Below are 26,286 nucleotides of genomic sequence, written 5' to 3'. Positions count from 1 at the left end.
CTCTCTTTTGCCTCTTTATCCTAGCCCTCCACTCTTTTGCCCCTTACTCTCAACCACTCATTTCTTTCCATTTTCTATAAAATATAACATCTCCTTCATTAGTAGGCTAATCAATAAATAATTAATATTTGTGTACTTTAAGCACTTGAGCACTTAGTACACTAGCATTCAAACATTAATATCTTATCATTTCAATTCCGTGCCATAGTTGTTGCACTTTCATTTTTAGTTTAGATTTTATTTTTAATTGCTTGGTAGCTTAAATTTAATTTCATAATTTATATTACAATCTTGCAATTTTATTCTTAGTTATCTTGCATGCATCTAAAAATCTTAAATCATCTTGCTTGTGCATTATCTTTTCCATAGATCTTGCACTTGCACATCATTGTGAGATATGGGGCAAGTTCTTCATACTTGTTTGTAAAACCCTTACGTTTTGTAACTTGTAGTCTTTACATTTATTTATATTATTATTGTGTTGGGAGAGCACACCCACAATAAATTTGAAGAGCATGTCAAATAGGGCTATTTGGTGCCCTAGTTTTTAGCTCATAGAGGTTGTAGTAAAAAAATTACTTGTTTTGTTACATTTAAAATGGTTAACGTCCAATGTGATTTTGTTTGGTTTTTTGGTGTTTTTTCATTTGCAGCAAATAGGTTCATATTTTTACTACATACAGAGAGAAAATAGTTTTAATTGTCCTTGACTCCACCAAGTTCTCTCATTAAGTTCATATTTTTACTACATACAGAGAGTAAATAGTTTTAATTGTCCTTGACTCCACCAAGTTCTCTCATTAACTTTATATTTTGTCTTGATTTTTCTCTCTCCACCTTATGAGGCTTCTCATGTCCCTCCTTTTGACATTCTTTTTCTACAACCTAAGTGAGGGTGAAGTTCTAAAATCATTTCCTAGATTCTGATCCTCTTATCTTTAGCGAATGAGTAATAGAAACTAGGGTTGAATCCTTTATCAACATAATTTTCATACTAGATCTAGATCACATAGAGCCTCGTGAATTTGAACTATATCCATATGCACAACAAAAAGTGCAACCTATAGATTAACTTGAAAGGAAACCTCCCATGACTCCTCTTGATTGTTCCTCAAAGAACCAACTTTAGATTATAAACTTTAAAGAACCACCTTATACAAATCTAAGTCCTTTAAGGAATCAAAACAATTATGCATCCCCTCAGCTTGTCCACACTTAAGAGTTCTATTCCTACATCTTATCTTGTTACAAGTCTTCATAAGAATAAAACCCTTACCATTTGCATCTCCCTTTGATACATGGGATTTCCCTTATCCAACTTCAACACTTGATGGAGAGTGAAATTTGATGAAGTCCCTACAAGGTTGAACTTTAGGCACTTCCTTTGTAAATGCCCACACACATGACACAATTGACCTTGCAACAAGAGAGCTTTATAATCTAATTGTTGGACCTAAGACAAATTTCCACAAAATCTAGCAAAGCCTTATTTTAAATAAATTTTAGCGTAAACTTGCACATAAGTGATTACCTTCTTATAATTGAGAATCTGTTGCAAATGTCCCATTGACTTACCTAGTGACAAATATAATCTTAAAATACATTAATTTATTACAAATATTCATCTTTATTTAGTATATTAATATTTTGGTTGGTACTAAAGATTTAATATTAACATTTATTTGTATTTTATAACAATCATAACTAAAAATTAAGTTTACGTTAATCTTCTTAGTTTTTATTATAATGAATATAATTTTCGTTATGAACTTTTACAAAACCACTACTAAAAAGAGAAATACCTGACAGTTGTTTCGCATTGTTTCTCTAATCTTGAGGCGGCTCAAATAACTTTCTGTAACCCTCACAAGTCTGTAGACTCGCGAAATCGGTACCCCTCTTTGAAATTTTATTTTGTTCCCCAAGTTTTGCGAGGGTTTCTGAAGTGGGTGGAATCGAAACTGGAAGGCAAGCAGAGATAGCGTAACATCACATAACAGAATGGTGAAACAAGGAGAGGGATTGCGTCAATATTACCTGCAGCACATTCACGACCTGCAGCTTCAGGTCCGTCAAAAGACTCACAATCTTAACCGCCTCGAGGCGCAGCGCAATGATCTTAATTCCAAAGGTGCGTTACCTTTTTTTGATTTTCTACTCTGTAATAAACCCCTTCTCAGAGACGGAAAATATGCCTCTCAGAGACAATAATTATTGTCAGTATCGTTTATTCAATAATTTGTGCCCTTGCAGAAACATTTAGTTTAGATGTCATAGGAAGTTAAGAGTGTTATAGTAGCACGAATTTCTCAACTGTTGAGGGTGTGCCACGTGCTTTGTTAAAAAACGAGATAAATGTAGCTTTGTTGATGTCCCCTCCAAGTGAAGATGCCAAATTGTTATTTGGATATAACTCGCTTTAATCATAGAAAAGTTCCACAACATATTACTCGACACTATTAACGACCATTTTTAATGTTCTCTAGGCTAAATCGACCTCTAACAGTTGCTGTTTTTTTGGTGCTGTTTTCATTCATTCAACAATTGATTTCCATGAGATCTTTAAGATATTAACGTCATCACATTATCAATTTTGCTGTCCTTTTGTCTCTCTTTCTGTTCCAATGCATCATTGCATAATTCAAAGATGCCTTACAGAAGAAAAGCTAGATATTAGACGATAGCTATTCATCAATATAGAAACGGAAGACTAAATATCTTTTTATAATATCCTTTCTTGATTACTAATCTAGGATGACATTGCTGCACTCTAGTAGTCAACAATGGAAACAGCTAGTCTAGAAATGCGAAAGTACAATGATCGAAATACTGGAGTAAATGAATTGAAAGAAATGATAGACTTGGATACCATCACAATGAGACCAAGGTACACCGGAGGAATCCCTTGTGGTAAAAAACTCCAGCTAATTGTGCATATATGTTCACAATACTTTAAAAAATAAAAAATGTCTTACAAGATTAATTCCATAGACCCTTGTGTTTTCTACAAAGCTTTGAGAACATGTCTAACTTCCCAATGACTGACGAGGCACTCCAAAATAAACTCTCTACCCTTACAACTTCTGCAACAGTCATGAACATTCGATCTGAATCAGTGAATTAAGGAATTTTGAGAATGATACCGTGTGAAAAACCTGTAGTATTGTCAAACAGTAATGCAATTTCAGTTTGGCAATTCTTTAGAGAGATGTAATCATCTGCAAATCTGCTTTATTAGCTTCAATTTTAAATATTTAGACACCTGCATATAATACAAAAGTTCATCACTTCTGTGCAAGTCAAAATGGATGGATGGAGACAAATTAATCAAATCAACTGAAATTTTTTATTTTACAAATTAAACTTTTTGGTTTTGGTACCACAACTTGGCAGGGGCATACATCCTAGCATGTTGGGTAGAATTTGATCTTCATAGAACCATTGGAAAGATCTCCAAGATAACTAGTTTGAATTTCTTGGAATGTAGTCTATGGAAACCTTTCTATGAAGTCAATGGAATTCCTCAGGCAAAATCTTGCTTGAAGGAATTTTTGAAAATAGAAAATACCAAAAAATTAGATATTCAACATTTTCCATTGTTGGCTTTGCATATGTCACGAAAGTGTTCTTGGATCAGTTGGGATCAACATGAGAAAATACAAAAGAAAATCTTGTTAAACAGCTTCTAATCAAGAGAATTAAGGCTTCAACATCAGGGATAACTTTAAGAAACCTCTCTTTGGGAAAATGTATAAATTTTTGGTGAATTGAACATTACTTAATGGGAAAAAAATTAATTTCTATTAGCTATTTTTTTTTTTTTGAGTAGAACAATATATAATTTAATTGGCGATCTTTTTTCAATTGTAGGAAAATTCTATAAAATCCTTGTGAATCTTTCATTATTGATGAAAATTGATAACAGAAGTACACATGCCTAGAATCATTATTTTATTATTATATGGAACCTAATTAATTATTAGGCTTGAAGGTTAAAGTTTAGCCCACTTTTATCATTACAGTCTCTCTCCAAATTTTGGAATGATGGTTTGGAGACAACACTCCTATTATTTATAATCATTGGATGATCCTAAATCAATGGCCTAAATCGTATTTTGTGTCAAACTTTTAAAAGGATACCAAGTAATAAAGAAAGTCCACCAAATAAAGACACGTTTCCCCAATCAAATCTAATTTGGGCCCAAATGAGAAAGGATAAAAAGTTTTGTGGAAAGTTTTTGGAATAGAGACACATGTCGAATCTATGTACTTAATATGTAACTTAACTTAAATTTTTACCAAATATTGGCGAATATGACCATTGGTTAAGATAAGCCTTGGAAATTGTAGGCGAAAATATTTAATTTACCACATGGAAAAATTAGATTCCATTGGTGAAGTCATCACTAAAATACAAATACTTTTGTATTATTATTGGCGATTGGCCTAAGCATGGGACCCAATTTTTGTAAAGTGCAGGGGACATGGCCACCCCAAAAGTGCAAAAAGTTAGCCAAATTTGGAGTCCCTGATGAGTGAGATTAGCCAATTGGCGAATATTAACCACTAAAGTTATCCTTGTGAATCAACATTCCAAATTTAATCATAAATATGTTATAAATAGACTTCCCCGCTATATGGAAGCTGAAAAAACCATCAAGGAATTAAAAGAAGTGGAAAAATTCAGGATCTGTAATGTCAATGAACTCACATAATTGAGTATGATGAATTCAGCCCCATTTCCAGAAAGTTGTTTTCACATTTGTGGTCTACACTGGGGGTGATTGTGCATTCACTTTTGGTCATATTAAATTTGCTATGTAGTAATGTTGTCACCACCTATATAAAAAAGGCAATTTGTCCAAAGTAGGCAGGGCAATGAACACTTAGTATCTTCTTGCATACTTAAGCCTGCACATGGATGCCCCATACCACTCCGGAATATGAGAAGTTATCCTTTTTCTTAAAATTTGAAAACTAAAAACATACCAATGAACATAAAACTGTATACTATAAGGATCATTTCTACCCTTACATGTTGGAAATAAAAGTATTCAAATTATTTTGGTTCTTGTAAGTTCTTGAATCTTATTTGAATGATGAAATTGGGTGAATTTGTTTCTAACAATATTAAGGGTGAGTGAAAGCTGGAAGAAAATAGTGTTCATCCTTTACTTTTTTGGCATCGGAACTTTACAAATTCACTTGTTTCAAGGTGTTTTACAAACTTTATATCAGCCTAGAGGTCCCATGGAGGGGACACTCATTGAGATGCTCAGCAGGTGCTTCTCAGATTAGTTGGCAGTGTCTCTGCAGTAAGATGCTCCATGTCAAAGGAAGTGTTCACATTAAGACCGGGAAGGATGCAGATCCAAGAATAAACCCTCACATCCAAGGTTTCAATTCTCATGATCAGTAACAGGCTCATGCATAGAAAACAGGGGCCACAGCCACAAATATGATCCACACCAAGAAATAAATTGGAGTGGGCTTGCTTAACAGAATCCCACATGAAGAATATCTTCAAAATGATAATCATCTGACCTCCAAAATGGCGTTTCCAGGAAAGTAGTCCACATCAAATATCTCTTCCAATAAAACCAAAACTCCTTCCAAATTCGTAACTTAAAGAGACTTTAGAATTTTGATGAACACAACTGTAGAAGCACTGTGAAATACCCGATATCTCCAACTTTGGCCAGGGCAGATAGTGTCACTAGCAAAACCAGCAATCACTCAGGGTTGCCATCCAAGGGTTTCAGGCTTCCAGAAGCTCTCCAAATCCAATAAGAGAAAATAACCATTCTTATTCAAATGAGGCCCAAATTGCTCTTCTATAACCAGTGGAGAATCTTCTAGACACCTTTTAGGTTTCCCCTCGTTTTTGAATTTAAAGTTAAGCTTAGGGAAGAAATAAAGTGACTATTAAAATCTCACCTAAATAACTATTAATGTCACTTTGTAAGCTTTATTAGATTAATTAAATAATATTACACTATACACTTATAAGAGACTTTGATGGATAATATTAAGTAATTTAACAAATTAATTACCTTTATTAAGTTATTAACTATAGTTTACAGGAAATAAATATGCTAATAAGCTCATATGAAATGACTACATGGAAGGGGACGTTAAAGGAATTTGCTCACAAACCTCCACTCACCATTGTTAATGCTCAATATGATCTTCAGCATCTTTTAATTTTGAGCTGTTCATACTTTTCGTAGTATGCTAAAGTTCTATTTGCAATTCTTATACACCCTTACATTTTTTTGTGTAACTAAATTTTCAAATAATACATCTGTTTCTGCCACCACCAGACACCCCACTGCCTTTGCACTGTTATCCTCCAGTGCCTCACGTACCATCCTCAAACTTTGGCCTTTTATTTTCCCATCCCAGGAACTAAACCCCAGCTCTCCGTTTGGAAACATCATGGAATGAAGATCTTGTTTATATTTGATTTTGCTTGCATAGTAGGTCTTTCTGGAGAGTAGTACAATTGCTGGTTTTATTATTTTTAATATCAACAATGAATATCTATTGTGACATTTGATTTTGACACAGTAAATTGAAGTTCTAATTTAATGGTTGTTTTGTTTGTCATTTACATGTTATATGGTTATTGGAACTTTATTCCTGTTTTTAGGCTAATATATATGTATTTATGGTTTTTTATATGTTGTATGGTTGAGCTCCAGATGCTATATACAGATACCCATTCACTGATCCTGAACCCAAATTTGTAAGTTAGGGAAAATGTCCATACTCTGGGTAATTTAAGTTCTTGTCCATAGACGTAGTTGTACATGGTCCAGTATATCAGGGGTGATATTGATTATGTATTTTTAAATTTTTTTTGTTTAGGTAAACTGTAGTCTATAGAATTTAAAATTTCTTTCTGTGCTTTATTTTTTCGGTAAAATTTCTGTTATTTTTCTTTTTTTGTTTAGTTGCTTGTGTACATTTCCATTTTATTACACTATCTTGAAATGTGTTGTGACTGCTATTATCAATTTTTTGATTAGAAGGTTCCAAAATGTATGGTTTTGAATTCCAAGAAATTTAAGATTTTAAACTTGGGTTTTTTTGTTGTGCTATTGTTTTTCCTGTCAATATATCGATTGATTTTATTTTTTGTTTATCTTCTTTGGCCCCATTTCTATTTGTATTACATGTTCTAAATGCTTTTCTGTAAGTTTCGGTTCTTTTAGTCCAAAACTGAATAATGTAATTCTGAATTTGAAGATGAATGATTTGATATGTAATGATTATTTCTTCTCAGTTTGTCTTTTGTTAGAGCTGTTGTTTTTATATCATTAGCCTGTACTTTAGTTAAAAATTTGTATTTAAATACTTTATTTATTACAATTTTGATTTTGTGTTTGGCCATTTCTGTAACCCAGAAATGCACCTACTTATGGTAGTAATTTTGAATGTGTTTGTTCCTTTATGAATCTCTGCTTTTTGGCCAGTTCTGTGAGACTTGGATCATATGGCTTTATGTATGGATATATTGATAAATGCATTACTTCTGCAGTACTTTCAGCTTTGTGGTTTGTGATTATAAGTATTAAGATATAAATGCATGAGCTTTGTGCTAACTAAATACTGAAGGATTGTTAGTCCTATTTTTTTCTATTATGATGTGATTTCTGTCCATTTTGAAGTGATTTGAAACTCTTAGGCTATCAATTTTTGATGGTTTTTTTTTCATTTTTTAGCCTTTGGAAGCTTATATAATTTCATAATTGGCTTTTCAAATTTGAGCAGTAAGGATGCTGAGAGAGGAGTTACAGTTGCTGCAGGAGCCGGGATCTTATGTAGGTGAAGTTGTCAAGGTCATGGGAAAGTCTAAAGTATTGGTCAAGGTAATGCAACTTCTAGGTTCTAACTTTTTATACATACCAAAAATGATTTTTTTACAAATGTCTAATCTTTTGAATACAGTCAATGTGAATTTTGAGATTGTCTGCATCTATTGGGATACTGCATATCATTTATCATTACTCGTAGTTCTCAATAGCTTCTTATCAGGATTTGAACAGCATGTGCAATATTAACTGCCATTGCTTCAATATTTATGTCAAATTAAGTCACGAGTTTTTTAAGGATACAGTAAGATTTTCCAAATTGAAGGATTTGCTTAATACAATTCTTTTTGATAGATCCTTAAGTTCAAAGCTGGTGAGGGGTAAGGTTTGTGAATTTGTTGTCTACAACTTAACCAGGACTGATGCTGAAGGTTTTTTTCTTGTGGGATCAGGGCTCTACAAAGATCAAGAATTATACGAGGTAACTGCAAAAAGCAATTCCCTTGTGGACTTTCTCAAGGGGCTTCTAGTACACCATATTGGTCTCCCACTTGGGAAAAAATAATTTTTGTTGTCGGGTAATTATGAGTTGTTAGTACTTGTTAGTTAGTCGAAGGGGTAGGTAGTTGGGGATGGTGGCAACGCTTGGTGCTTGCACCCCTTTGACTCTTATATATGTTATGTACTACATTTGGCAGAGATCATTATAATAATTGGCATCGTCATGTTGCCACTGTACACTTGTTATCGTACACTGTAAAGCAATTGATGAATTAATACAGAAGCAATTGTGAGTCTTTGATATACTATGTTCAATTACATTTATTATTATTCTTGTATGCATAAAAGTAAGTACCCTACGGGTAAACATTTGGCGTCATTGCCGATTCAGATCTAGGATTGAAAGAGAGTTACATGGTGAAAGTAGTGTAATGGGCCCAACCAGTAGATGAAGGTTCAAGCAATAATGAAAACGACGAATTGTTCAAAAGTTAAAGGGCATTGATGGTAGACTTCACATCGATTTGGCAAGCGTATATTGAAACCCACGTACGGAGGGAAGGCACGTGAGAGGAAGTTTCAGAGAGTGTAGTGTGGACTTCACTTGGTGTGAGTCCTACTGTAGATCGGTTGATGTGCTGTTTGCCTAGATTGCTGGCACAAACCTTACTTGCCTTGCAAAACTCACGAGAAGAGTCCAACAGAGCGAACTGTTGCCAGCATACCTTCCAACAGAACAAATTAAATAGATGTAGGAAAGAGGAGGAATATGACGAAACTAGAAAGAGGTGACACATCCTAAATCCTTGGGAGCGGTACAATATTTATGCCAAACCTTTTGAACAATAATAAGAACCACACACAGGGGGATCAGATAGACGATTACGAGGCCATCCATAGGGCCTTACGATTAGAAGAACAAGTAGAGTGAAGGCCAAGGTTTAGGTGGCTTGCCAAGGGAAGTCTCGAAGTGGAAGCAGGGTTGCCTGAAGGGAACTGAGGGAGTGTCGAGGTTGTTGAGAAATTAGCCTTAGTGAATTGAAGCAAATTCCATAAGTAATATATGATAATAAATATATATGTTGATAGAATTTAAAGTTTGATATAATATGCACGCACACACACATATATCTACATATATACATACACATACATATACATATACATATACATATACATATACATATATAAATACATATAAATAATTGTCATCAACATATATTAATATATCATTTAAATTATGGTCAAGTCGGTTTGTTAAAGAATCGATCAAGTTAAGTATCGACTATCATATAATCGGTAGTGCCAACGTATGGTCATGACCCTATGTGGCATAAGCCACGTAGAGCCATGCCTCTATTTAATACCTCTCGATGACTGATGGAAAACACCAATACAAGGCAATGTAATACACAACCATCGATACATTTTAGTCTGCCATCTGGTCCCATTCGATTAGTAAGTTTTGTGCTTATATATATACACACACACAAAAATAAAATTATATATATATATATATATATATATATATATATATATATATATATATATATATATATATATATATATATGATTCATATTATTTAGTAGTTTATTAGTGACATATATATTCAATCATCTGAAGTTGGTTTGTTCTCAAGAGAAGTTTAATGTTCACCATTCGATCACATCATTTAATTGAAAGGAAAGTAATTATCAAAGTTTCAAGAAAGAAATTAGGACAATATTTTAATCAATATTAGTTAGTTTCTATCTCCACCATATCGATCTTATAAATTAACATGGTATCAAAGCCAAATTGGTAGAGAGATTGCTAAACTAATTTCTTAAAATAAACATCATGGCAGACAATGTTAGAGTCGAGGATAGGCTTGAAGGAGCAACAAATTTCTTATCATGGAAAATTCAAATTACAACAATCCTCGAAGAATTGGAATTAGAATCATTCATTGAAACAAACATTTCAATATTTGAAGACGAGGTAGAAAAGGCCACTTGGAAAAGGCGAAATGTCATGAACCAAAATTAATATAATTCTTCCTTAATGTATTTGATTAAATATTTCTTTGAAATATTCATTGCATTACAATTATTTAATTAATTCCGTATTTGGAATTATTATATGAGATGTCTTTCCAATTAATTCCTATCTCTTTTAATTTCTATCTTATAAAATAATTGCTTCTTCAAAGTATATTAAAATGTATGTATTAATTAAATAGATTACATATTAATTTTAATACATTAATCAAAGTCTTTACTATACTTTGTAAATATTTATTTTAAAAAAACCCTAAACCTGACCCTAATGTTGGAAATATCATAGACACGACACTCCAACGCAACAAACCTAAATGTATTAATAACCTCAAATGCAATATGTAAGGACACACGAAAAAGAAAGGAGAAAAAGATGATAAACTGAAGCAGAGATCGAATTAAATACAGGAATAACAATACTGTATTCCGTAGCTAATAAGCACACTGCCAAATGGACAGTCATCCTTACAACATCAACATTAGTATTGTACAGAGGAGTATAGAGGAGTATGAGTACCATCATACACCGCATCAACATTAGTATTGTACAGAGGAGTACGAGTACCATCATACACCGCACTGATACTGCCGACAAGCCCGCGGTAGGGGTACAGGTACATTTGATCCTTTGTACGTTCCGAATAGCAGATGCAATAATGTTAAAAGATATATAAACTATCTTTGTTGAATCATGTCATATGGTATTAGCAATGAACGATGTGTATTGTGTAGTTGCGAATTATGAATATTGGAATTTAGTCCAAGACCATTTCAATTATAGTTTGAAATTAATAAGTATTCCGCATGGAAATGAAAATACATATTAAATAGAATGAAATCAATACTTGTTACTAAGCTTATATATATATATATATATATATATGAGTATATAAATACATAGATATTGAATGGTGAAGATTCCAGAATGTCACTAACACATGACATAAAATATTATAATCAAGAGGATACTAGTACATTATACTTATAGACTTAATAATACTGAGATGCATTTCAAATTATAGTACAGAAAATCTTATCCTCACCTGAATGATGAAATCCTGAGATAGGGAGTTGGTGGAGGGAAAGGCGGAGTAATTTCGAGCACTTGTCGGAATCGCTTGGAGGTTGTTTCATGCGCCCTCTGCACCGTAATTCTACCGTCTTGAGATGATCATCATCTAATAAGAGGAGATGATTTGACACTATAAGGAGAAATCTTCTAGTAAGCCAATAAATTGATTTTTAATGCTCAACTCCTCCAATATTTTAATAACAATAAGGATCATAGGTTTGTTAATTTGGATGACTTCCTAATTTATGGCCCAAAATTTTTAATATCAGGTTGAAGATTAAAAGGGGGTCATCACAATTGGTATCAGAGCCTAATCCTGCCATCCTAAAAATATAGTAAATGAAAAGAGGAGCAAAAATGAGTGTGCAATTATCTAATGAAATTAGGAATGTTATGGAACAGACAAACCAAACCTTAGCAGAGCAAATAGAAAGATCAAATCAAGCACTTCTTCAAGCACTGCAAAACATGGGGAATTCCATAAACAATCTTAAAAACAATAATTCTGGTGGAAGGGACATAAGTTCAAACCATTCAGCGAATAATGGAGCTTCGCCATCTCAAGTACCCAAACCTCCTTTCTTACCCAGGGAAGGCCCCTCAATGGAAGAAGAGGGACAAACAACCAATACTGCTATTGAGAATGCAAGAGCTTATGCCAACCTTGAACCAGAAATCAAAGAGCTAATAACATTCAGAGAATTTTGTGAAGCCAACAAACATGAAACCCATAGGAGAGAAAGGAGCCATCAAAATCAAGACTTTAGAAGTAAAGTAAATAAAGTAACACTCCCAAATTTTGATGGATCAAAAAAGTCTACTGCACACGCCTGGTTACAAAAATTAAACACCTATCTTATCCTTAGTCCAATGACAGAAGAAGATGCACTTCAATTCGCAATCCTTCACCTAGAAGGCACAACACATGATTGGTGGCATCATGGTCTTATTACTCAAGGGCACCAAAATATTACTTCTTATGAAGAATTTTCTCAAATACTCATTAAGAGATTTGATAGAAGGCATCCTCAAGAAAACTTTAAGAAATTAACTCAAATAAGACAGCAAGGGATAGTAGAGGATTATATTAAAGAATTCCAAAGGATCTCGGTCCAAGTCACAGGAGTAGATGATGAACGCTCTACGTATTTGTTCATAGAAGGATTAAGAGATTCATTAAAGGGTCTAGTAAGTGCCCTAAAACCTTCATCTTTAGATGATGCTTTTGAAACAGCATTAAGATTGGAAGTCTCAACCACAAACAACAAATCCTGGAATAAACCTAATACGAAAAATCACAAAAAAGATAAATCCTACAAAAATTTCATTCCTATGAAGGATCAAGAAGAACTAAAGAAGAAAAATTTATGCTTTAAATGCCAAAAGCCATGGGAACCAGGCCATAACTGCAGCCGAAAAAGAAACACTTGTCGCCATTGTGGAATAGATTGGGTACCCGGACATAGATGTGAAAAAAGAGGCCGCATCCAAAGAATGGAAGAAGACCTTGAAGAAGAAAAGGTCAACAAAAAGGCAAAATGTGACAAAGGCAATGAAGAAGAGACAGAGGGAGAAGAATATGGAGTGATAGCCACTATGACTCAACCCTCCAAAAATCGAGTCTTAAGAATTAGATGCACTCTTAATGGTTAGAAAGTCATTGCATTGGTTGATAGTGGAGCATCCCATAACTACATTGATGAAAAACTTGTTAACAAAATGAAATTAAAAAAATGAGAAGTTCAAAGGTTTACTGCTGTTCAAGCCACAGGATCATTAGTGCGATGTACAAAGGTGATTCCACAACAAGAGATCACTTTAGGAAGAAAGCACACCATCAGATAAGACCTACATGTGGTTCCACTAGATTCAGATTTAATTTTGGGAGGTCCATGGATATTTTCTCTGGGATGTTTTAGGTTTGACCTTCCAAACTCGAAAATCCATTTTGAGCACAAGGGAGGAGAAATAACATTGGAAGGAATACCTGATGATTCTGCAAAGCTGGTTTCATGCAAAAGAATAGAAAGAATACTTTGGCATGGTTGAGGAGAATGGGTTGCACAATGTTTAGTATTAAACAAATCCACACCGCAGGAATCAGCTATCCATATAGATATTGAACCTATCATTAAGAAACATCGGAGGGTGTTTGAAGAAATTCCACTAGGATTGCCACCCAAAAGAGGATTTTAACACATTATAGAATTGGAAAAGGATGCTAAACCAGTGATCACCACCCCTTACCGACATCCTCAAAAGTACAAAGATGAAATTGAAAAGGCCATCCAAGAACTCCTAGCAATGGGGCATATTCAACCTAGTTCTAGTCCTTTTGCATCTCCCGTAGTATTAGTGAAAAAGAAGGATGGGACAATGAGAATGTGTATAGATTATCGGGCACTAAATAAGAAAACTATTAAAAATCGCTATCCCATTCCTAGGGTGGATGAACTTGTAGATGAACTTCATGGAGCAGTATATTTTTCTAAAATTGATTTACGTTCGGGATACCATCAAATTAGAATGAGTAAGGAGGATGTTCCCAAGACAGCATTTAGATGTCATTATGGACATTTTGAGTTTCTAGTTCTACCTTTTAGCCTCACTAATGCCCAGGCCACCTTCCAATCATGTATGAATCATATCTTCCAGAAACAACTCAGGAAATTCCTCCTTATTTTCTTTGATGACCTTCTCATCTATAGCAAGTCATGGGCAAAACACCTCCAACATATTGAAGAAGTCCTGAGCATATTAGAATCTGAATCCTTATTTGCAAAAGCATCAAAATGTGAATTTGGATTAGAAGAAATTCTCTATCTCGGCCATAAAATTAGTGCCAAGGGTGTAAGTGTGGATGAAGAAAAAGTTAAAGCAATAAGGGAATGGCCGAAACCCAAAACCCTAACTCAACTTAGAGGATTCTTGGGATTGTGCAACTATTATAGGCGGTTTGTGAAGAACTTTTCCAAGTTAGCATCTCCTTTAACAGACTTGACAAAAAAGGGAAATTTTGGATCGAATGAGGCAGCATAAAAGGCTTTTGAAGAATTAAAAGAAAAAATGAGTTCTTGCCCAGTCTTAGCTGTTCCATGATAGTGTGATGCTTCTGGTGAAGGAATTGGGGCTGTACTTATGCGGAACAAACACCCTATTGCTTTTGAAAGCCGGAAACTATCAAAAACAGAATGACACTACTCAATTTATGATAAGGAAATGTTGGTTATCATGCACGCATTGGCAAAATTCAGACAATACCTAGTATGTGGAAGGTTCAACATTAAAACAGACCATAATAGCCTAAGGTTCTTCATGAATCAAAAGGACCTTAATGATCGCCAACAGAAATGGGTAAGTAAAATCCAAGCATATAATTTTGATATTGAATTAAAGGAACCCATAATATGGTAGCAGATGCTTTATCTAGGAAGGGCCAATTGAATACCCTTACTAGCATCACAAGCGATTGGAAAAATGAAATTGTTGCGGAATATGCTAAAGATCCAAGGACTAAGGAGATCATGGAGGGAAACATAACTAATGATGAAATCAGAATTGTTGAAGAACTCATACTATATAGGGGAAGAATACTACTTGCAGCGAATTCCAAAGTTAAAAGGAAGGTTATGAAGGAATATCATGACAACCCTCTATCTAGGCACACTGGATTCTACAAAACTTACAAGAAGATAAGGGAGAGATACTCTTGGAAAGGCTAAAAGAAGGATGTTATGAAATATGTCCAGGAATGTATAACATGCTAGAAAAATAAGGTTGAACAAAATTACCCTGCTGGTTTATTACAACCATTACCCATCCCAAACCAAAAATGGGAAAGCATTACCATGGATCTCATTACAAGATTACCTAAGGTGCAAGAAAGAGATTCCATCTTGGTAGTGGTAGATAGGCTAACTAAATATGCACATTTCTTTCCCATATCCATACATTATAAGGCACCACAGATAGCTGAGTTATTCTTTAAAGAGGTTTTTAGATTACGTGGGTTACCCAAGAATATCATTAGTGACAGAGATAGTAAATTTCTCAACTTATTTTGGAAGGAACTCTTTAGATTAACAGGGACTGATTTAACCCCCAGCACCAGTTATCATTCCCAAACAGATGGACAAACGGAAATCGTTAACAAATGGATGGAAGGCTATCTCAGAAACTATGTGACAGGGCAACACAATGCATGGGTCAAATGGTTATACTTGGGAGAGTACTGTCACAATAATACTCATCACATGTCAATTGGAATGAATCCATTTAAAGCGTTATATGGATATGAGGCCACTATGTTTAGAGATCTGATCAATCAAGAGAGCAGAGTGCTTGGAGCCAAAGATTTCATCCAACAAAGTATTGACATCATGAAAACTCTCAAAGATAATCTCCACCATGCTCAAAACCAACAGAAGATATATGCTGATCGTAAACGAGTGGAAAGGTTGTTCCAAATTGGAGATCTGGTATTTTTGAGATTACAACCCTACAAACAATCTTCACTCAAAGTCAGTGGAGTAGAAAAACTAAAACCACGTTTCTATGGACCATACCGGATCCTAAGAAGAATAGGAGAAGTAGCTTATGAGATAGAATTGCCTGAAAATAGTAAGATCCATAATATTTTCCATGTATCCAGACTTAAGAAAGTCCTCGGAAGGCATATAAATCCCTGTGATGATCTACCACCATTAGACAATGAAGGAAAGCTCATCTTGGAGCCCGAAATTATTCTCGAAAGGCAGGATAGGAAACTGAGGAACAAGATCATTCCAGAATATTTAGTAAATTGGAAGAATCTTCCCAAAGAAGATGCTACATGGGTTGGAGAGGAAACCATCTCTCACTCAAACATTGCTTGGCGAAAAGCAATTTCAGGAAGGGGGAACTGTCATGAACCAAAATTAATATAATTCTTCCTTAATGTATTTGATTAAATATTTTTTTGAAATATGCATTGCATTACAATTATTTAATTAATTCCGTATTTGGAATTATTATATGAGATGTCTTTCCAATTAATTCCTATCTCTTATAATTTCTATCTTATAAAATAATTGTTTCTTCAAAGTATATTAAAATGTATGTATTAGTTAAATAGATTACATATTAATTTTAATACATTAATCAAAATCTTTACTATACTTTGTAAATATTTATTTAAATAAAACCCTAAACCTAACCCTAACGTTGGAAATATCATAGACATGACGCTCCAACGCAACAAACCTAAATGTATTAATAAACTCAAACGCAGTATGTAAGGACACACGAAAAAGAAAGGAGAAAAAGATGATAAATTGAAGCAGAGATTGAATTAAATACGGGAATAACAATACTGTTTTCCGCAACTAATAAGCACATTGTGAAACGGACAGTCATCCTTACGGCATCAACATTAATACTGTACAGAGGAGTACGAGTACCATCATGCACCGCACTGGTATTGTTGACAAACCTGCGGTAGGGGTACAAGTACAGTCGATCCTTTCTACGTTCCGAATAGCAGATGCAATAATGTTAAAAGATATATAAACTATCTTTGTTGAATCATGTCATATGGTATTAGCAATGAACGATGTGTATTGTGTAGTTGCGAATTATGAATATTGGAATTCAGTCCAAGACCATTTCAATTATAGTTTGAAATTAATAAGTATTCCACATGGAAATGAAAATACATATTAAATAGAATGAAATCAATACCTGTTACTAAGCTTATATATATAGATATATGAGTATATAAATACATAGATATTGAATGGTGAACATTCCAAAATGTCACTAACACATGACATATAAAATATTATAATCAAGAGGATACTGGTACATTATACTTATAGAATTAATAATACTGAGATGCATTTCAAATTATAGTACAGAAAATCTTATCCTCACCTGAATGATGAAATCTTGAGATAGGGAGTTGGTGGAGGGAAAGGCAGAGTAATTTCGAGCACTTGTCGGAATCGCTTGGAGCTTGTTTCACGCGCCCTCTGCACTGTAATTCTATCGTCTCGAGATGATCATCATCTGATGAGAGGAGATGATCTGACACTATAAGGAGAAATTTTCTAGTAAGCCAATAAATTGATTTTTAATGCTCAACTCCTCCAATATTTTAATAACAATAAGGATCATAGGTTTGTTAATTTGGATGACTTCCTAATTTATGGCCTAAAATTTTTAATATCAGGTTGAAGATTAAAAAAGGGTCATCACACGAAATAATAAAGCCAGGAAAATCATTGTTGATTCAGTAAAAGATCGTATTCTTCCTTCCATATCAAATCTCAAGAAAGCATTTGAAGTATTTAAAACAATTAAGGATACATTTGAGATCAACAACTCAAGTAGATTGCATACATTAAAAAATCAACTTATGAATATAAAAATGAATAAAGGGGAGTCAATCTCATCCTACTCGGGAAGAGTTTCCGAAATAAAGAATCAACTATCTTCTATTGGAAACAAAGTAGAAGATAAAGAATTGTCCATAATAGCACTTAGAGGACTACCTATATCTTGGGAAGCATTCATCCAAGTTGTCAGCAAGCCTTCAAAACCAGCTTTCAATTAACTTAAAAATGATTGCACCTTAGAAGAATAAAGACTAATTTCTAGAGGGATTATTTCAAATCAAGAGGGCTAAAATCAAGCTCTTTTCTTAGTCTCTAATAATAGAGGGATGATGAGAAAATTTAAACATTAAGGAAAGAAAAATGATCAACGAAAAGGAAACAATAATCACAATAGAAAAGACTTCTCCAAAGTTCAATGTTACAAGTGTGTGAAATTTAATCATACCTTTAGACTTTGTCCAGAAAGGGGAAAAATTCTAGCCTCCTTAGCCGAAACAAAAAAGGAAGAAAATATGTTTTTCTACTTAGCTCTATCAAGTGAGATTAAATCCAACGAAAATGTCTGGATAATAGACAGTGGTGCATCCCGTCACATAATAGGATTCAAAGATAAGTTTGAAACTTTTGGAAATTATCTCACTGAAGGAGTCATCATTGGAGATAACTCCACCTATCCAGTAAAAGGAATTGGAACCTATTCTATACAACTAAGAACTGGGATTACTCTAAAATTGAAAGATGTTCTTTTCGTACTTGGCATAAAAAGGAACCTAGTATCCATCTCTGGACTTGCAGATGAAGGGTATCAAGTCACCTTTAATGAAGACAAAGTTTTGTACTGGTCTAAAATCTTTAACATCAAGAATGCTACAACCATAAGGTCTAGAGATGGAACCCTATATAAATTGTGTAACATCCAAAAACAAGCTCTAAATCATGAAGTAACAAACCCTAATGAAATATGGCATAGAAGGCTCAAACATATTGGATTCAGTAGACTACCAAATATAGACAAAATCACCATTGGAACACCTAACTTAAATTTAAACCATATAGGTATTTGTAAAGGATGTGCTCTAGGAAAGAATGTAAAAAGATCTTTTCCTCCAAGTGAACACAAATCTAAGTCAGTTCTAGAACTAGTCCACATTGATTTGTGTGGACCTACGGCAACACTTTCTTTAGTTGGATACTCATACTACATAATCTTTATTGATGATTTTTCTAGGAAAACCTGGATTTACCTTCTAAATGTCAAAGAATCAAAAGAAGTTCTATTGAAATTCAAAGAGTTCAAAGTAGTTGTGGAAAATCAAACATCAAAAAGAATAAAAACTCTATAAGATGCAACAATGGGGTGAAGACACCTCTGAAAATTTCAAAGACCTTTGCACCTCTGTTGGGATAAAGAGGGAGTATATTGCACCTTATAATCCTCAACAGAATGGGGTGGCGGAAAGGAAAAACAAAACCATTGTTGAAGCAGTAAAAACCATGCTACATGATCAAAATTTGCACTTCTCATTCTAGGCTGAGGCCACTAATACTATTGTATATATTCAAAACAGATGCCCACACTTAATCCTAGAAAACATAACCTTTGAAGAAGCCTTTACAGGACGAAGGGTATAGAATCTATATACTTGGGCAAAGATCAGTTGAAATCAACAGAGATATCAAATTTGAAGAAAACATTGCCTTAAAACTATCCACTAGTACAAAAGATGAGCCCATAATAGAATTAGATGAAAATCTGCAAACTGAAAATCAGAGGGAGAACATATCAGAAGAGAATGCACTATTACCAAACACTGAAAATATAGACATCTCTAATATCATGAAAAGGCCATTATGGGCTGTTGGTTCCCAAAACTACAGATTAGAAATCAAAGACCTTGGCACTTCTCCGGTAGGATTCCGCAATCAGTTCAGGCCAACGAACGTGAATTGCCTTGATTCCCCTGCACTTTAGGCTCCCCTACACCTAGGCGGTTTGACCTTCTCCTCGAACTTGATTACTTGGTTCAATCCTTTTCTAAAGCGAATTTAAACTTTGGAGTTCTTCGGCTGGCAAAGTCCTTGAACTTGATTTAAAATGAAACTGGATGCTAAATGTTTGAATTGAATGAATTGTATAAAGTTTTAATAATAGATCTGATGCTTGTAGAAGGAATATATAGATTTTTTGACTTCAATAATAGAAAGACCAGTGCCTCTGCTCATCCGGGCAATGGAGTCAACTTCAGTGAATTTTCACGTACAACTTTATAATGTTCTACACACTTATACTGCCAACAATTAAATAATCAAGATGAGATAGATCAAATATTTATGCAATCTTAAATTAGTCCAAATTGAACTTTAACTCCTTTGGAGGGAGACAAATTGGACACAAATACAGAAACAATTTGATATTTCACTATATCTGTGATGTTCAAGTTTAAGATGCTAAATGACCGTGTCCACTTATTTGACATTTAAATTTTATAAAGAATTTCAAAAAATAATTACAAAAGACGATTCCTCTGCAGTTTAAATCTCCATGCCATTTAAAAATAAACAAAAGACATTTTGTGTTATTATAAAAATAAAATAATTGAATTTATATTACAAAGTCATATTAAGCTCTTATCCCTCCATACAAAATAATATAAATACTTCTTGTGAGTCTTTGTTTTCAAATATGTCTTGTTCTAAAATGAGTTTGACATTTTATATCTCATATACTTTGGAATGTGACTTTTCAAAATTAAAAGTCATCTCTTTTCAAAATAACTAATACTTTCTTCCTAATTATAATGACGCCTCCTTTAATTTCTAATTGCCGGCCATGATACTTTAATATTATCACATATGTTGGAGCCTTTGGTTGTTTTGAAATAATACGAAGGATAGCATTTAAATGAAAACTAGAAAAAAACATGTCTTCTAATCTTCCAAAAGCTCCTAGCGGTTAACGTGTCTGGTTATTCTGTATAGGTCTCTTTCGATTCTTGAAGGCACAAAAATATGTTGTGGATGGTCATTGCTAATCGTTTGAGCCTGTAATCTATCAATTTGTGCCATACCATATTCTTGTGACGTCTATATTTGATAGGTTTTCGTATTCAATTTATCTCTGACCTGTAGCTATCATGATGCATTAATAGATGGTTTCCGTGAAAAATGAGAAACCAGGTTGGGCATAGTTTTTAACGATAACATATTTCCTTATACCCACGGCTACCAATCTCCTGTTCAAACAACTTGTATTTCATCGATATAACTTTCTGTGCTTGGTTTGACCCTCGATGGCTTCTCTAATTGTTTTACGGCATGAGTTTTCTCCTGACTTCTTAGACGCTTCACACACTTGTATGGTATATTAGCACTGATTGTAGCAATTCATGAATCCTCAAGTTTTTATCATGCTGCAATCGTTTTTGGAAATCCATAAATATGGTTGAGGCTCCTAATAATATATTGTTATAAAATACGTCTAGTATCAATTGGCAATGATTGGATGCACATATCCACAGTCCACTATTGGCAGCTCTTAATTAGACTCAGGCACCCTATTCTTCCTTATTTATACTCTTTGTGATGTACACCTACGATATTATCTAGATGATCTTTCAACTATAGCACTTTTCAAACAATCATGAGATTCCACAACCATGATGCTTGCCCAAGAAAATTAAAGAAGAGACAGTTGAAGCCTTTTGCTGGAAAGGCATGATTGGACTTACATACTTTTGATTTATTTAGCTTTTAATTGGCATTGATTTATAGCAATTTTGCACAAATGGAGACTAGAAATTTTGGGCTCCATCATGGGCAAGGAAAATGATTGAAGAAAATAATGTTGAACCGGATGAAATCTCCAGAGAGAGCAAGAAAACCAGAAATAAATCATGTTACACTGCACTAGTAACTGAGCTTGCAAAATTTGAATCATCAATTGTTGAAGAAGCCCTATCTTGTCAAGCATGGAAAGATGCTATGGTCGAAGAATATCAATCCATATTAGAAAATGATGTTTGGGATATTGTACCTAGGCCAAAAGACAAATCAGTTGTTTCATCAAAGTGGTTATACAAAATCAAGAATGTTTCATTTATAGTATTGAAAAACATAAAGAAAGATTTGTTGCTCAAGGTTTCTCTCAAAAGGGAGGTATTGATTATGAGGAATCATTTGCTCCAGTTGCTCAACACACTTCAGTGATAACAATTATTGTAATTGCAGCATCCAAAGGATGGAAGATACATCAAATGGATGTCAAGACCGCATTTATGAATGGTGTCATTAATGAAGAAGAATATACCGAACAACTTGAAGGTTTTGTTATAAAAGATAAGAACCTATATGTGTGTAAACTAAAGAAGGCTCTTTATGGCCTCAAACAAGCACCATGAGCTTGGTATGAAATGATAGATAGCTACCTCGCCAAACTAAGCTACTCCAAAAATGAAGCTGATCCTAACATATATTTCAAAATATCTAATGGTGACATGTTAATACTTGTTTTATATGTTGATGACTTATTAATAACAGGTTAAAATCATTTAATTGAAAGATGCAAACAAGATCTTGTAGCTGAATTTGAAATGAAGGATCTAGGCCTACTACACTACATTTGGGTCTAGAAGTATGTCAAAAGAAAGATCATATTTTTCTAAACCAAGGGAAGTACACCCATGACATATTAACCAAAATTGGTATGATGGACTGCAAACCTCTAGCAACTCCAGTGGAAACAAATCTACACAAGCTAAAAGAAGAAGCTGTGAATTCGGAATCTATTGATCCCACTCTCTACAGATAGATCATTGGATCACTTATGTATTTAGTAAACACTAGGCCTGATATCTGCTATGCCACCAATGTTCTAAGTCATTTCATGTGTTAACCAAAGAAGATTCATTTGATGGCTGCTAAACACGTCTTGAGATATGTACGTGGTACTATTGGTCTTGGTTTGAAGTACAAAAATGTTGAGATTAAACTTGAAGGATATACTGATTCTGATTGGGCTGGTTGTTCCATAAATTGCAAGAGTACTAAAGGGTGTTGCTTCAGTCTTGGATCAGCAATGATATCTTTGTTCAGTAGAAAACAACCAACAATTGCCTTGAGTTCCACTGAAGCTGAATATATGGCAACCTTCATGGGAGCTCGCGAAGTAGTATGGTTGAGAAAAGCTATTATTTGGACTTTTTGGAAAGCAACTAAGTCCCATAGTGATTCATTGTGATAACCAGAGTTGCATCAAACTTTCTGCTAATCCTGTTTTCACAATCGATCAAACCACATCGAGACTCCATTCCATAAGAGACATGGTTGACAGAAATGTCATCAAACTAATCTATATCAGCACTAATGAGCAAAATGTTGACATTTTCACCAAGCCTCTTGCAAGGTTGAAAATAGAGTACTTTAGAGGTAAACTTGGCATGATAAGTTTTTAAATACATTTGTAATTTAATATATACCTGAGTAATTGAAAATTAGATTGTTTGCAAATTATATGTTATGAAAGGTGACGATCTTTCATATGTGTGAGGTCACTATTGTAAGGTGACGACCTTATCAATAGTTAATCTCTCTTCTAACACCATGACTTAAATCTATCATAGACCACACTTAGGTGGTGTTTAACTTTGTTTTATAATTGCTTCAGTTCCCTCTTTGCTAAAGAGGGAGTGTTGAGAAATTAGCTTTATAGTGAATTGAAGCAAATTCCATAAGTAATATGATAATAAATATATATGTTGATAGAAATCAAAGTCTGATATAATATGCACATATCTACACACACACACACACACACACACACACACACATATACATATACATATATCAATACATATTAATATATCATTTAAATTAAGGTCAAGTCGGTTTTTTAAAGAATCGGTCAAGTATTGACTATCATATAATTGACCGTGCCAATGTAGGGTCATGACCCTATGCGGCATACGTGGGCATGTTTCCCACCTTATTTAATACCTCTTGATGATTGATGGAAAACATCAATACAAGGCAATGTAATACACATCCATCGATACATTTCAGTCTGCCATCCACTCCTATTTGATTTGTAAGTTTTGTGCATATATATATATATATGATTCATATTATTCAGTAGTTTATCAGAGACATATATATTCGATCATCTGAAGTTGATGTGTTCTCAAGAGAAGTTTAATGTTCACCATTTGATCACATCATTGAATTGAAAGGAAAGTAATTATCAGAGTTTCAAGAAAGAAATCAGGACAATATTTCAATCAATATTATTTAGTTTCTATCTCCACCAATCGATCTTATAAATTAACAGAAGTAAGAGAATTAGCCAAAGGCAAAGGGTACGAGAATAGTGTTGAAGAAGGCAATCGTATTGAAGGCAACAAAGTGAGTGACGATGAAGAATTAATTGAAGATACTAGAAGCTGGTTAAGGCATCTCACCCTTACATTATGTAGGATGGCAAGGGAAGCTCAAAGGGAAGTGGAGGAGAGCGAGAACAAGGATGTATGGGATACTAGTGTAGTTGATGGTGTCGGGAGGACATAGGGGCACAATAGTCAAAATCATTTATTCGGTTCTATAGCATACCTAGTTTTGGAGTACCCATAGTATCGGTTACAAGGAAAACCACAATGGAGAATAAAAATAAGTTGCCTAAGTTCATTGGAGACAGAAAGGAGGATTTGGTACGATGCTGTTGTACTTGTGAGACAATTTGGTCTACCAATGGGGTGACAAACCAAGATGAAGGTACAATCCCTTGCAATGCTATTTAGAGTACAATGGGATCAAATAGATGATTATGAGGTCATCCATAGGGCTTTACGATTAGAAGAACAAGTAGAGCCAAGGCCAAGGTTTAGGTGACTTTCTAAGGGACGTCTCAAAGGGCAAGCAGGGTTGCCTGAAGGGAACTAAGGGAATGTCGAGGTAAGAGAATTAGCCAAAGGCGATGGGTACAAGAACGATGTTGAAGGAGGTAATCATATTGAAGGCAGTGTAGTGAGTGACGACGAAGAATTAATTGAAGATACTAGAAGCCAGTTAAGGCATCTCGCCCTTACATTGTGTATGATGGCAAGGAAAGCTCAAAGGGAAGTGGAGGAGAGTGTGAATAGTGATGTATGGGATATTGGTGTAGCCGATGGTGTCAGGAGGACATAGGGGCACGATAGTCAAAACAACCTATTTGGTTCTAGTATACCTAGTTCTGGAGTATGCATAGTATTTGTTACAAGGAAAACCGCAATGGTGAATAAATAAAAGTTGCCTAAGTTTAATGGAGACAGAAATGAGGAGTTGGTATGATGCTGTTGTACTTGTGAGACAATCTGGTTGGCCAATGGGGTGACAAACCAAGATAAGGTAAAATCCCTTGCAATGCTATGTGGAGTAGCCATTGACTAGTTCTTCAATGTAGAAAGAATTTTGATTGTCCCAGGATAATGAAATCGAGGTGGAAATCTAGAATATGAAGCAATGACCGCAAGTGCAAGAGCATACATCCAATGAGTGAAGGAGTTGTGTAAAATGGAAAACCAACTAATGGACAACCTCAAGAAGCATTGGTTTGTGGAGGGGTTGGTATCATCCCTTAGGAGAAAAATGAAGATTGTATCTCTTGCATCAAAGGAGGATGCGTAAAATGGAGGAATGGACATTGAGAGCGAGAGCAAATCCTCTCGAAAGAAAAAGAACAAATCATCGAATGAGGATTTCTCAAAGGGAAGCAAAAGTGATGAAGAATCTAACAAAAAGGTGCAAGCCCTTTAGAAGGACATGCATTGAATGAGGAAGGAGTTTAAAGAAATGAGGGGGAGCACGAGCAAGAACAAAGGTGAGCTATGATGTACAGATTGTAAGGAGGAAGGTCATACTAAGGCCACATGCCCGAAGAAAGTCTTCAACGACGTTTTTCAGATGACAGGACATTCCACTAAGGAATGGCCATACAATATGAAGACGAGGGGTCCATAAGTACTCTTCACTTAGGAACATCTGCCAACGTCTGCAACAATGGGCACTTCCCGGGCACAAACATAAAATATCAATGCACAATTTGGTGGATACTGTAACAATTGACGTGCCAGTAGAGGTAACAATAACAATTGTTGGAGTCAGATTCAATATGAAGGGTCACTCCATGATTCAATGCTGAACATGTAACCAGTGGGGGCACTTTGCTTGTGAGTGCTAGAAGGAAGAAGTCCCACAACATTTATGCCATTGGTGTAGTCTCGGTGACCACGAGGATACCGATTTCCCCAAGCCTACAATCAACCTACTGAATGTGGAGAGGTCGAGCGAAGATAAAGAGGTACAAGCAATCACTTGGGCATAGGCCAGTAAGACGATGTACACAAACCCTCAAACGAAAAAAGAGAGAATATGAGAATCAAAGACAAACATTGAACGGGAGATGATGGTAGGTACTTCTTCCTGTACACGTACAAAAGCTGAGAAAAACATA

General features: G+C 34.6%; 1 protein-coding gene across 2 annotated transcripts in view; it reads left to right on the top strand.

Moving 5' to 3' along the window:
* Window positions 1–1,804: 1,804 nt before the first annotated feature.
* LOC149565231 (26S proteasome regulatory subunit 8 homolog A) overlaps window positions 1,805–26,286 on the top strand; it is a 109,137-nt gene continuing 84,655 nt past the window's right edge. For both annotated transcript variants that reach the window (XM_089818782.1, XM_089818781.1), the window contains exons 1-2: window positions 1,805–2,131; window positions 7,777–7,874. In XM_089818782.1, coding sequence (XP_089674908.1) covers window positions 2,002–2,131; window positions 7,777–7,874 — 228 coding nt within the window. In that variant the 5' untranslated portion in view covers window positions 1,805–2,001. The remainder of the gene's footprint in view (window positions 2,132–7,776; window positions 7,875–26,286) is intronic.

Source organism: Cupressus sempervirens, chromosome 3, assembly GCF_028749045.1.
Source record: "Cupressus sempervirens isolate cs-2001-9-10 chromosome 3, ASM2874904v1, whole genome shotgun sequence".
Taxonomy (NCBI): Eukaryota; Viridiplantae; Streptophyta; class Pinopsida; order Cupressales; family Cupressaceae; genus Cupressus; species Cupressus sempervirens.
Note: the sequence above shows the minus strand (reverse complement) of the source record. Positions and strands in the feature narration are given on the sequence as shown.